This window comes from Macaca mulatta, chromosome 1 (genome assembly GCF_049350105.2).
Source record: "Macaca mulatta isolate MMU2019108-1 chromosome 1, T2T-MMU8v2.0, whole genome shotgun sequence".
NCBI lineage: Eukaryota > Metazoa > Chordata > Mammalia > Primates > Cercopithecidae > Macaca > Macaca mulatta.
The window spans coordinates 166,206,245-166,218,947 of NC_133406.1; the positions used below are offsets into that span (position 1 = coordinate 166,206,245).

The 12,703-nt window shown below is 35.7% G+C and overlaps 1 protein-coding gene across 8 annotated transcripts in view; it reads right to left on the reverse strand.

Annotated features, from left to right (window-relative positions):
• TNNI3K (TNNI3 interacting kinase) overlaps nt 1-12,703 on the reverse strand; it is a 304,917-nt gene that overhangs the window by 185,752 nt on the left and 106,462 nt on the right. For all 8 annotated transcript variants that reach the window (XR_013411799.1, XR_013412320.1, XR_013412556.1 and 5 more), the window contains 4 exon segments: nt 8,858-9,002; nt 8,665-8,769; nt 4,621-4,715; nt 3,848-3,997 (listed from right to left, as the gene is read on the reverse strand). Coding sequence is in view for 5 of the 8 variants with exons in the window: in NM_001204800.3 (NP_001191729.1) it covers nt 3,848-3,997; nt 4,621-4,715; nt 8,665-8,769; nt 8,858-9,002 (495 nt within the window). In the remaining 3 variants the exon portion in view is untranslated.

A 12,703-nucleotide genomic window follows, 5' to 3' on the forward strand; every position in this document is an offset into this window, starting at 1 on the left:
TTTTCCATACTAGTGATTAGGGCAGAGGATTTGAACATAAGCAGGCTGCTGGCTATTTCTTCTGACCAATTTAAATTGATTCATACAGATCCTTTGTACCACAGGGAAAGGGCAGAACAAATCCAAGTGAGTGAGACAGCGATCGCTACACTTTCAGATGGAATAGTAGAAACGAAGAAGGGGGGAGATGGGGAGGGGAAACACTCTAAATACTGTAAAATTGGAGCTCTAAGCAGTCTGGCAGATAAATATTGAAACTTAAACAGTAGGCTTCTGTGTAGGATGAAGGTCACCAGGAAAATTATTTTCAAGATTGATTTTGATATATTTAGGTTAGAAGAGCTATGCAAATAGAAAGCATTCTTTATATCTGATTCCACAGGGAACCATAGTGAGTAAACCCTTTTCTGAAAATATTCCAAAAGAGTATATATAACTCTTCCAGAACTCCAAATCACACTTCAATGTGCCATATCCGAATAGTAGAAAGAAGGTCAGCTAAAATTTAGCTTGAGTCAGGTGAAAACTTTGGCTTAAAGCCATTCAGACAGAGACGGGTGCTGCTGAGAAAGACTCCACAGTTTTCTGTTAAGAGATTAGACTAGGATGGACTATTTAAATTGAATGTATCCAAAAGTACACCTATTCAAATAGATACCCTTGATTGTGAAGCTCCCTTCTTGTTTATCTCTCCCGGGATAGGATAGGGTACATGGTAAACCACAATGGGGCTATTCTTACATCAACTAAAGTTTTAGTCCTTCCTCAACTTTACCTTGAAATTGCTCAGGGAACTCCTTAGTATGCCATATCAATTAATATAGTAATTCCCTCTCCAAGGAGACAGGGAAGCATTTTTTGTTTCAAAGGATACAGGGACAGGTGCACTGCTGACAATATTAACAAGGCCACTTCAATTCTCCCTGAACACATGAAAACAATGCAACATTTTTTTAGGAAGAGAAAAATAGCAACAATTTCATTTTGTCATTTGACTTGCTTTGCCCTAGAACATATGCAAAACATCCATCTGTCTTCTGAGCAAGAACATTCAATTTGTTAAAATTCATAGTAATAATGGAACGCAACACTGATGCCTGGCACATTAGTTTGAACAAATACGGTGACAAATACAGCATATGTTGCAGAGGCCAGTGGGCAAGTCCTCTAAGCTAAAGGATCTTTGTTGACATTTCATAGGAAATCTTAGAAGCTTACACAATGATTCATTGTTTCATAAAAGTGTGGAATTCCACGAAAAATAAAAGTAAAGCCAGTTTTCGACTATCACTCTCAATCAACTAAAAACAAACAAAGCCAACCCCTGTGAAGAGATAGCTGCAGCAGCAATATCTGAGCTGCCTTCCGGAAGACTAATGCTTTGTAAACAGTCTTACACTGAAGCTCACATTTCTTGAGAGACACTGTCTAAGAATCACTTGAATAAATGCAGTGTGTTGAGGAGATAGAATTTAGTAAGGCCTCCTGAGATTTCAGAACATTTAAAATTTTCCAATTGATATTTAGATATGGAGCTACCTATATTTTTTAATACAAAGTACAACACCTTTATATCTAATAGAAATGCAACCATATGTTCAATGAAAGACATATATCTAGGTATATGAATGTTCATAACACAATACTCTTAATAGCACCAAATTGAAAATTATCCAAATGCTCATGAACAGTAGAATGAATTTAAAAAGTTGTGATATAGTCACAAAACATTATACTATACAACATAAGAATGAACAATCTATAACTGCCTACAACAATGTGAATGAATCCCACATATTGTTGGCTGAGAAAAGCCACACACAAAGAAGTACATACCATAGCATTTCATTTATATAAAGTGCAGAAAGTGGCAAAACAACTATGCCACAAGAAGGCACGGTAACTTCCTTAGGGGAGTGATTGGAAGAGAATGTCAATGGGGCTGTTAGGGGATTTGTTATGTTCAGTTTCTTCATTTGGGTGCTGGGTGAGTTCAATCTGTGAAATTCATTGAGCTATACAGTTATAATACGTGCAAAGGTGTATGTGTTTGTATTTATACAATATTCAAATAAAAAGCAAACTAAGCCCACCAAAACACAGCAGGCCTATATCTAACTCATTACTTAATATTCTATGTCTGCTCACTTTTCCTTATTAAAGTAACTCCCATATTGTTTTTCTACTAGCAGTCTTCAGACCTGTACATTTTTCCTTCTCCTTGTCTATACACTTACTGCATGCTTACAACAGCCCCTCATTTTCATTCATCAGACTATATTTCTTATTTCATTGATGGACTTTCATGTCTCACTTTATTTATTTATTTATTTATTTATTTATTTATTTATTTATTTTTGAGACGGAATCTCGCCCTCTTGCCAGGCTGAAGTGCAATGGCGTGATCTCAGCTCACTGCAACTTCTGCCTCCAGCGTTCAAATGATTCTCCTGCCTCAGCCTCCAGAGTAGCTGAAATTGCAAGCATCCACCATTGCACCCAACTAAGTTTTGTATTTTTAGTAGAGATGGGGTTTCACCATGTTGGCCAGGCTGGTCTCGAACTCCTGACCTCGTGATCTGCCCACCTTGGCCTCCCAAAGTGCTGGGATTACAGGCGTGAGCCACCGTGCCTGGCCCATATCCCACTTTAGTCAGAAAACCTTTTAAATCAACTTGGTAGGCTAGGAAATCTTATAGCTTAATAATTGCTATTTTCAGTACAATCTTTTAGGATTCTAGTATTTAAAAAGATAACTATGTTTCTTTACATATTTTTAATATCGTAAAAAGACAATGCAGTCATCAAAAGTTAAAATAACAACTAAAATGTGACTTTAAAATCTGGTATATTTTTAAAAGTATTCAATTATAACCTGTAATTTCAAAGACAATATATACTCTTTCATAAAAGACTATGTATTCTTTCATAAAAATCTAAACTCCTTAGGAGTGTATGTGTATATGGAGAACTCGCTTATGAGGCAAATATATCTCAATAACAATTACAAAGATGCTTTTCACCATCTGAATGTCTTTGGTTACTTCTCCTTTGAAATGATGAATTTGTTATCAATCATCTTTATTTCGGAGTTACTACTACTACACTACTGTCACACTAAAATAGCAATCAGTATTTATTTTGTGTCAGCCACTGTTCTAAGCAATTTGCATATATTATCTCATTTAATCCTTACAATCTTATGAAGTAGAAGTTACAATCCTTATTTTTCAGATGAAGAAAATGGAGCTCAGAAATATTAAATAATTTGCACAAGGTCAAATAATATGGCTTGATTTAAATCCAGTTGTTCTCATACCAGATCTCAAGTTTTCACCACTTTGAGCTCAGATAAGTTTCTACTTAAGCAAATAAGTTTATATTCAAATAAGTTTACACTTGGCTCCGTCACATTTTTCTAGCACAGGCATTGTCAGCAGGGTTAGATCTGACAAATATTTCTTTTTTCCCCCATTGTACTCACTTCTTTCTTATAAATTTGAAACCACATCAAAATTCCCCCATATAAGAAATAAAGATTAGCTCTGAGCCCACTCTACTATCATTAGCCATCACAATTTTGTTTCTCTGGTACTTAGAAATGTGACTATTCCCTTTCAAAGTGCCAATACTGAGAATGCCTTTGGCTCATCTGCAGCCTAGGAGTTGCCTTCTCTGATTACAGTGTATTGGACTCTTTGATCCAAGGCCCCAGAAACTCAAGTAAAATCTACAGAAGAAATGAGAGTGTTCAAGTCATGCAAGCAAAGTAATTATTGATGCACTGACATAATCTATGCACACAGTTCAATGTATCACTATAGAGACACGATGATTAAAAATATACCTTTTTCATAAGCCCACATCAAACATGTCTGCTCATCTTTTTCACCACTAGACCTGCTGGGATCACAAGCCACTAGATTCATATCAGCTCCATTATCCAGTAAGAACTGAACCAGGCGAATGTGACCGTGGTAGCAAGCAGAGTGTAATCCTGTAACAGAAAAGAATTGAAAGAACAAAAGGAGAAAAAAGAAAAACTGCACCCCAAATTTTCAAAAGACAGTTATCACCACATAATAGCATTATTTCCAAAGGTATGAAGTAAGGATTGATTTCTTTGATAAAGAACTCATTTTATTGTTGACCAAAAGAGACATTACTTTAAGCAAAACGGGTATTCTATTGTACTCAGTCTTCTATAGAGACTGTCTTTTCCTCAGTACAATTATAGTATTTCTACATCCACCGTAATTACCAAGAACAAGTGTTAGCATCTTTCCACAAGTAAAAGAACAAAGACCTGACACAGCTTTTTTTTTTTTTTTTTTTTTTTGATCACCAAATCAAGGGCAGAGCAGTGTGATCAGTCTGTCCCTAGTGCAGGTCATAAGAGGATGCATTGACTGCAAATAATTTAACACAATAATAAAATTGACCAAGTCAGTCTGCTTTTCATTATTATCAGTCATTATCAATTATAAATGATGCCAGTTGATAAAATATCCTTTCCCACTGGAGTTGAGCACTCCCAATGCCCCCACATCCCTTTGCATACCGTTATTCTTAATCATTGACAAGCATCTAGAACTAGTGATGTTTTCATCACAGTCTTACCAGTGTGCCCATCCCTTCCTTGGTGGTTGATGTTTATGACGTTCTGATCAAGAAGAAATTTGACTAGGTCAATTCTCTTGCCATAGGTACAAGCACTGAAAAAACATAAAACAAGAAAGATAGAAGGCCCTTGTTATGGACTAAATTGTGCCCTCTCCCCTACACCTCAAAAAATCATATGTTGAAGGTATAACCCTCATGACCTGACAATGAGACTGTATTTAGGGATTGTGTCTTTAAAGAGGTACTTAACTTAAAATGGGGTCATTAGGGTGGGCCCCAATTCAATATGACTGACATCCTTATAAGAAGAATCTGGGATGAAGACACAGGTGACATAGACAGAGAGGCAGCCATGGGAAGACACAGCAAGAAGGCAGCCATCTGCAAGCCAAGGGAAGAGGCCTCAGGAGAAGCCAAACCTGTTGACATCTTGATCTTGGACTTCTATCCTCCAGAACTGTGAGATGATAAATTTCTGTTGCTTAAGCCACCCAGTCTGTGGTATTTCTTTATGGCAGTCCTAACAAAAAAATGTAGCCCTGATTAAGTCAGGCATTCTAGACGCACACATGTATATAAGAGAGCCAAAGAAACAGAGAAGGGAGGAGATGATGAAAAATAAACAAGCACCATCTACAAAGGCTAAATAAAAACGTGGATATACGGTGAGAAAAATTCTAAAGATTCTCACATCTGGATCTTTCAGAAAAGAGCTGTATAAAATTTCCAGTGTTTTTTAATCAAATGTTTTCAGGGATATTAGTTATTTTTCATAAAAGGACATAAGATATAAGAGATCCGTGCATTTTTAGCTGCAGGACCTAGGAATTATTCTGCAGGACAATCAAATTAGAAATTCAGGAGGGTTCTGAGAGTTTTAGTCAAATCCAGGCCACAATCTGAAATTATTCCCGGTAAAACCATCTACTGTCTCTTCAAACACTTCCTTGACCAGAGAGTAAGATCTCAAAGCTTTCATTTTACTGAAGGAGCATTAGTTGTGGACTCAAAATCCAGAATTCTGCCACACACAAACCAGAGGTCCTGGACAAGTTCTTTGACCTCTGTGAGTTTTAGTTTTACCATCTATAAAACAATGATAGACAATACTTTCTCAAGTTGCCAAATTGATGCTGAAATTTCAAGTGAATTAATGCTTATAGAATCACATTACAAATTGTAGAGGACATTTCATTATCAGCTTTTTCCAGTTGTGAGAAAGTATTTGTGGAAAAAGTAATAAATTTCAAGATGCAAGGAAATAAGATTTTTTAAGATAAATTTTGCAAATAGATTTGTTGAAATACTTAGCTGAAATCCTGATTTCTACTGTTTACTGGGAAACCTAAGATGCATTGAGAAAAAGATTTTGTATGAAATTAACATGCCTAGTAATGACTACTGGATTTAACTTTTTGATTAGTAATTCTCTCATAAATGTTCTTTTCCTGTAGTTTCCCTCATACCTCTGCTTTTGCTATCACTTGTTAACTAACAGTACTGTATATTCAAATCATGAAGAGAGATGAGGTATGTAATAAGTGACTGGAAGGAACTAGCATTGGGCAAAGCCTCAACTAAATAATGGCCAAAGGAAGGGCATAGGGACTTGGTTCTAGAAAAAAGAGGGAGTTCACTGGGTCTTAGCATTTCCTCCTCCGGGGATGGCATTGCCTAAGTCATTTTTCTTTCATGAAATACCATTCATTCTTCATCTGATTAAACTGAATATGAAGTATCCTAATGAACCAAAGGCAGAATTCATTGCTGACCCCTCTGCTTCTTTGTAATTTCAATCTTACAGTGCTTATCACACTGTGATATGGTACTGGATACACCTCTGTTTTCCTTGATACCTTACAATAGGGCTATTTTAAGGATGGAAAGAATCCTGTCATCTTAATGTCCCTAGTAGCAGCAATACAAGGTAGGTGTTTAATAACTCTTTCTTGAATTATTGAGTGAATTAAAAAACTACCATCTCAGTGCAATATATCATGTCATTAACTATTTGCATTATAAATACGACCCATAACAGTACACATTTAATATTGATTCATTGCTCTTTTTCAAAGAAACTACTTACAGAAAATGAGTTCTGAATATATGCACATATATATGTATACATATGAGTGTATATATATACATACATACATGCACATATATACATGCACATATATGTGTATATGTGTACATCTATATACACATATATATTTATATATATGTGTGTGTATACATATGAAAACCACAAGAGAAATGTGCTGAGTGCTTACTCTGTGCAAAATACTATGATTGTACATAGAAAAATTCGTATTCAGAGTGAATTCCTCATGTAAAAGGAGATTCTTTTATAAATATTTGCTTAAAATGAATACAACAAAAACATTAATCTGTTAACTCTGAGTAGCCACAGGCTTACACAAAATAAAACAATTGGGTATATACTTTCAACTCACTTCACAAATCTTCTCATATAGACAATCTTTTAGAGGTGACAGTCACCCTCTGATTACAGTTGGTTTCAATTTTAGTGCATGAAGTAGCAAAATTATTTGAAAACTAGCCTGAGGTGTCAGCTGTAACAGGCATGACCTAATGGGAAAGAGAATACCAGCAACCAGTACATATCAGTTCTGCCAACTGTCCCCTGCAGGGACAGATTCCACTGAACCGTTTGACTGAAGGTATGATCTAAGGAGTTCTTGCATCTGTTCTGTTACTGAGTGTGTAGAAAACAGACAAAATATTTTGGTACTAGAACATGAAGAAATGTAAAAAGCACAGGATTTAGAATTAGGTAGGCATTTGCAACATTATTTTCTATCCATAAGGAACTTTGGCAAATTACATAGCTTTTCTGATCCTCAATTTTCTCTTCTGTAAAAGAGAGATAATAAATCCAACTTCATAAAACGTTGTGAGGATTAGACGAGATAATGGATGCAAATCATCTGGCATATGGTCACTATTCCATAAACGGTGGTTTTACTTCACCGTTTTTTTGACTGAGTCTTTGGCTGACAAGAAAAATCTGGAAATGTATGTGAAATTTGACAGGTTGATGTCTGATGCAGAAGCACAAGCTTAATTTTAGTTTGGTAAGAAAAAAAGAGAGTCTCCTCATTTTTATTATTCATCAATGCAATGCAAAAACTTTATGTGAACAACAAATTAGTCTCAAATACATTTTTAGAGGTTACAAACTAATAAAAAATATGTAATGTGTAGGCAAACGAACTAATTTTCAAGACCTACTAAATACAAATTACTACAAACTATGCTTTTACTGTTATAGCAAAACAGTTACTCATTAAAAATGAAGGCCTTAGATTTTATAAAACATCCACCTTCCTTTTGGGCATTTTAGGGAACTATCGCTCTGACTTATTAGCAACCTTTTCTTTCTTTTCTTTTTCTCTCCTTTTATTTTTGGTTGCAACTTTTCTAATCCCAGCTGTTCCTTCAGTGTGATTTTCTAGAGCACACCGTAAAGGGCTCTCATGAATTCCCAGAGAAGAGCTAATGCTTTCTTAGGTATTTGAGTGGCCACCCTGACTAGGCTTTTACAGGCTGACAGATGGATGTTTTAGATAGGTAGACACATTTTCACGTAAGGTTTAAGTGGAAAGGAAAAAAGTGTCACATTTAATGCTGATGAATTCTAGTAATGAGATTCTTGTTGGAGGAGGATTATGGGAGCATCCCTTTTTGGCAGCTTTCCATGGAGTGAAGAGGAATAGAAGCAATATGCTTACAGATGTTGATACGCTTGTTGCCTTGGCAACATCAGTCCCTGTCTTTGTGGCTGCTGCCAGGAACGCAGCATCTGGCTTCGGCCCCATCTGTTGTACTGACTGCAGCATCTGCCTCCACCTTTTCTTCCCTGCATCTAGCTCGGGCTCTTTGTCCTCTGCCCTACCTCTGCTATTGCTCTCTGATTGCAACATCTGCCACTATTTGTTCTTGCTTTATGCACACAACTTCAGGTGCTTTAGAGTGTCGGCTAAGTTTAGTCGCTATTGCACTTAAATATTCTTTTACCTATGAAAAGCAGTTTCACTGAAGATGTTTTCCTTAGTCAGACTTTCTGTTCCTGATATTTGGATGATTTCCTTGGCAACTTCAAATTTGCCATTGTAGCATGCCCTAGATTTGAAGAAAATATCTTGTTAATATTGTAAGCAAGTACATGCAGTATACCTGGAGGACCTATGGAACGCTACATAATACTCACAGGTGCAAGGGGGTATCTCCATAGATATTAACAGCATGAGGTTGAACTTCCAAATCACTTTGCAGCAGATACTTAACTATATCATGGTGTCCAAATCGAGAACAGAAATGGAGCGGGACATGGTCTTCATTATCTTGAGCATTCACTGTTATCAGCAAGAAAGAAAAGGATATGTTATCTGGAATTCTTTGTTTCTCAACCTTCATATGTATAGTACCACAGACATTTCTAAGTACTTGAGTGATTCCTGGAAATGCCAGTTAATGATAATAATAAAGGAAGTTAAGGGCGACCAATTTTTAAAATTATAATTTTATTCTATTGCCTACTACCACATTAAACAGGTTTCCTTCTAGCTTCCATAAATTATATGGAACACATTAAATCAAATCTATCTCAAACAATGGAACAGTTTGGGAAACTAATAGCATCCAAAAGGTACACGTGGACTTGTTTCCACAAGGATCACCTTTCAAATTGATTTTTTTTTTTCTCTGAATGATGTTAAGAATTACAGATCCTGGCCAGAGCACCATTCCCAGAGATTTGGGTTCAGTAGGTTAGAGTGGGACCCCACAACCTGTATGTTTACAATACTATTGTAAACAGCTCTGATGTATATCCTTAGCTGAAAATTACCATAGTACACTATGCAAAGCATGGTATCATGAAAGGAAAAGTGCTTTAGACTTAGGCAGACCTCATTAATTGTTTTACTTTAGACAGGTTATTTAAAATTCAATTCTTAATTCAGTAGTGCACATTTGTCCTTCTCTTTGGAACACCCAGCCTTATAACCTCTTCTGATGTTTGGGTAATTCCGTATACTGTGAGTACTAATGAGAAGCCAAGACCACATTCTATCATAGAAGCAGAAAATGTGCTTTCCATGATCTCTTTGCAGCTAGGGAACAGAATTAGCAGAGGGTGACCATATGTCCTGGTTTAGACTTGTTATCCTGGAATAATTCTTAATGACACTTTTACTCTCAACAGTTCCCTGGTCTGGACACCTATCTGTAGACTCCTCCAATCAACACATCATATGAGACTGACTTCAGAGCTGATGACATAAAAAGCAAGGCCTAATCTATCTTGGCAACGTGGCAGTAGCTCCATCCAATTTCCCATGGTAGCAATTCCAGCCACAGATTCAATGCCCTTCATTGTTGGCATCAGAAGCACAAGAATTTATGTGTGCCTAGCAAGGGTGGCAGTGCATCTTCACAGGACCACATTTGGGCATGATTTTGGATGTTGTTCCTCACTGTGAGAATTTCAAACATGGCTTTCTACTCTGTTCTGAAGAAGATTCTATGTGCTACATGATATCCTTTAATCTACTCATTTTATGACTAAATTAGCAAGAGTTAGTTTCTAATACTTGAAAGAAAAAAAACTTGACAGATACACTCTCATTCCTCAACAAGAATCAAATGATCACTATGTATTAGCCATTAAGCTAGTGTTGGAGGTATGGATGTCTTATCAGTAACAATCAATATAATAAGATCATTGTTCCAGGGATGCCGAAAAGAATAAAGAGGATCATGATTGGAAAGCCTCTATCAAGCATGAAGCCTGTCATATACTAGACATTTAATAAAAGTTACTTAACCTTTTTACTAATGTCCCTCTTAGAAATTTGCTATGTCCAAAGCTAATAACAGATAAATGCAGAGTCTATACTCTCAAACAACTTACAGTCTAGTTAAACAGTCAATAATTACAGTCCTGAAGTAATAACAACTGAACATCAAACTGCTCAATTCCTAATCTGGCTTTAATAATTTTTAAAACTAAAATAATGGAATCAACTGCTCTAAAGCCATTTGTTTTATTGTTTGATTACTTTGTCAATCTAGACAGGGTCTTAATTAGGCCTTGTAGCTGCTGTATTTATAGACAATCATCCTCATTTTATTTTCCTACAAGATTTTAAGCCAAAGGGAAATCTTTAACAAAGTCATTGAGCTTCTCCTCCCAAGGCTGTTATTAAAAACAAACCTTTGAATCTTTTTTTTATTAATGAGTAGCTGAAAAAATACATCTTTCATTCAGAAGAATGTTCTTGGTTTTTTTGATTATCTCCCTTTTAAAAAAGCTTTTCCTTTGTTCACATTCTGTTCTAAGCCAGGGAAAGTCAATGCCACAAGTCAGTATTTGAGAACAGTCAGGAGTCCAGGGCATCTGGAGCGTGACATAAGAATTCTTAAGGTTCAGGAGGAAAAATGCAAAGCAGAATGCAGTGCAATCTTCTATGAATTTATAATTTGCCTTTGGCCATCCTTGGCCCCACCCAGTATTCCTCTCCAATTGAATCAGTAAACTTCAAATTAGGTTATTTACTTGGTGAATTATCCGCAGTGGCTGAAACATTATTCCCTTCAAAGAAGATGTAAATACCAACTGAAGGAACAAGCCAGGACAAATATGGAATCAGACATAGAATTTATGTGTATACACATCTGTTTTTGCTTCAGTCACTGTGATGTATTTAGTTTTGTCTTGGACCAATTTGCAAAGACAAAAAAGAAAATATATTATTATATCTTAGAAAAATTGAATGCATGGATAACATTCTATGTGCTCTAACTTAGCATCTTATTGAGAAACATATAAAGGAGAATTTAAAACAAAAAATACATGTAAATCATTATTGGGAAAATATCTAGTGCCTGGTGCTCTGTTTAGAAGAGAGTGGGTATATAGTGATGTCTTTTGAAAGAAATATTGAATACTGGGTGAATGGATGCTGTTTCTTCTTTACTTCTGCTTATTGACTCTAAAAATAAAATAAAATTTTCCAGATTAACCAAGCAATATCAGCAGGTCCTACAAGATCTTTAAAATTACTCCCAGGTCTGTCTTTAATAAGCTTTCAGTAACAGATCTGTGTAATACATCCAAGAAGCTATATTTCAAAAAGTGAAACACTTCCTATGGCTGGGCATGTTCTAGAAATTTTTTGTGGCTTTCTGTAATATCCAGCTCCATCCAGTTGCAAGGATTGTGTTATTTAAAAGAAATATAGCATTTATGATTAAGATGACAAAATTATTAATTCTAAATTTAAAATTTTCAATTTTTAACATTATCAAAATGGTATATTTTGAAGACTGTATCACTATTTTTTTTCTTATGCAGTCCATCAATATTTTAACCTTTTCAATCTCATTTAGGGGGCATTATACTTCTTTTTCGTTACCCTAAGAGATACAAAGAAGCAGAACAGAGATTTAAAACATACCTAACTGAATAGGTCAGCCTTCCAAACATGCTGAACTAAAGAAAGTGCTTTCAGAATTACATTTTGAGTAATTTTGCAACCTGAATTTATTTTCATTTGTGACATTCTGTTACCATGGAAACATACTGTAAAGACTGGATTTCAAATTGTACTCTTTTGGGGCTATTTACTTAATCTTTCTGCTATGTCCATTTACCACAGGCAGGGTCCAGATCTAAAATAAATCATTTGGAGGCTTAGCTACATTTTAGAATAAGTGAACTCACTGATAATAAGTCCTGCACAGTGTCCATTGGCATAGCAGATCTTCTGGTTTATTTTTTTTGCGATTGGTTGAAGTGCAAATGGAACTTAAATATCAAGCATGTACTAGAAAGAAATAAAAATACTTAAAAATCTGAGTCATGCTGTCTCTTGATTTTATAAAATAGTTGAGTAGGAGGCATGTAATACTTGCATGCACCACAAAGAAAATGTTAAAAATTGTATCATATGATGCTGGCATGTAAGGGGGATGTGGCTGTAGTATTACACATTTCAATGCCTTTTGCAGAGGAGTCTTTTGATCCTAGAGACATGCTGATCATAAATGACAT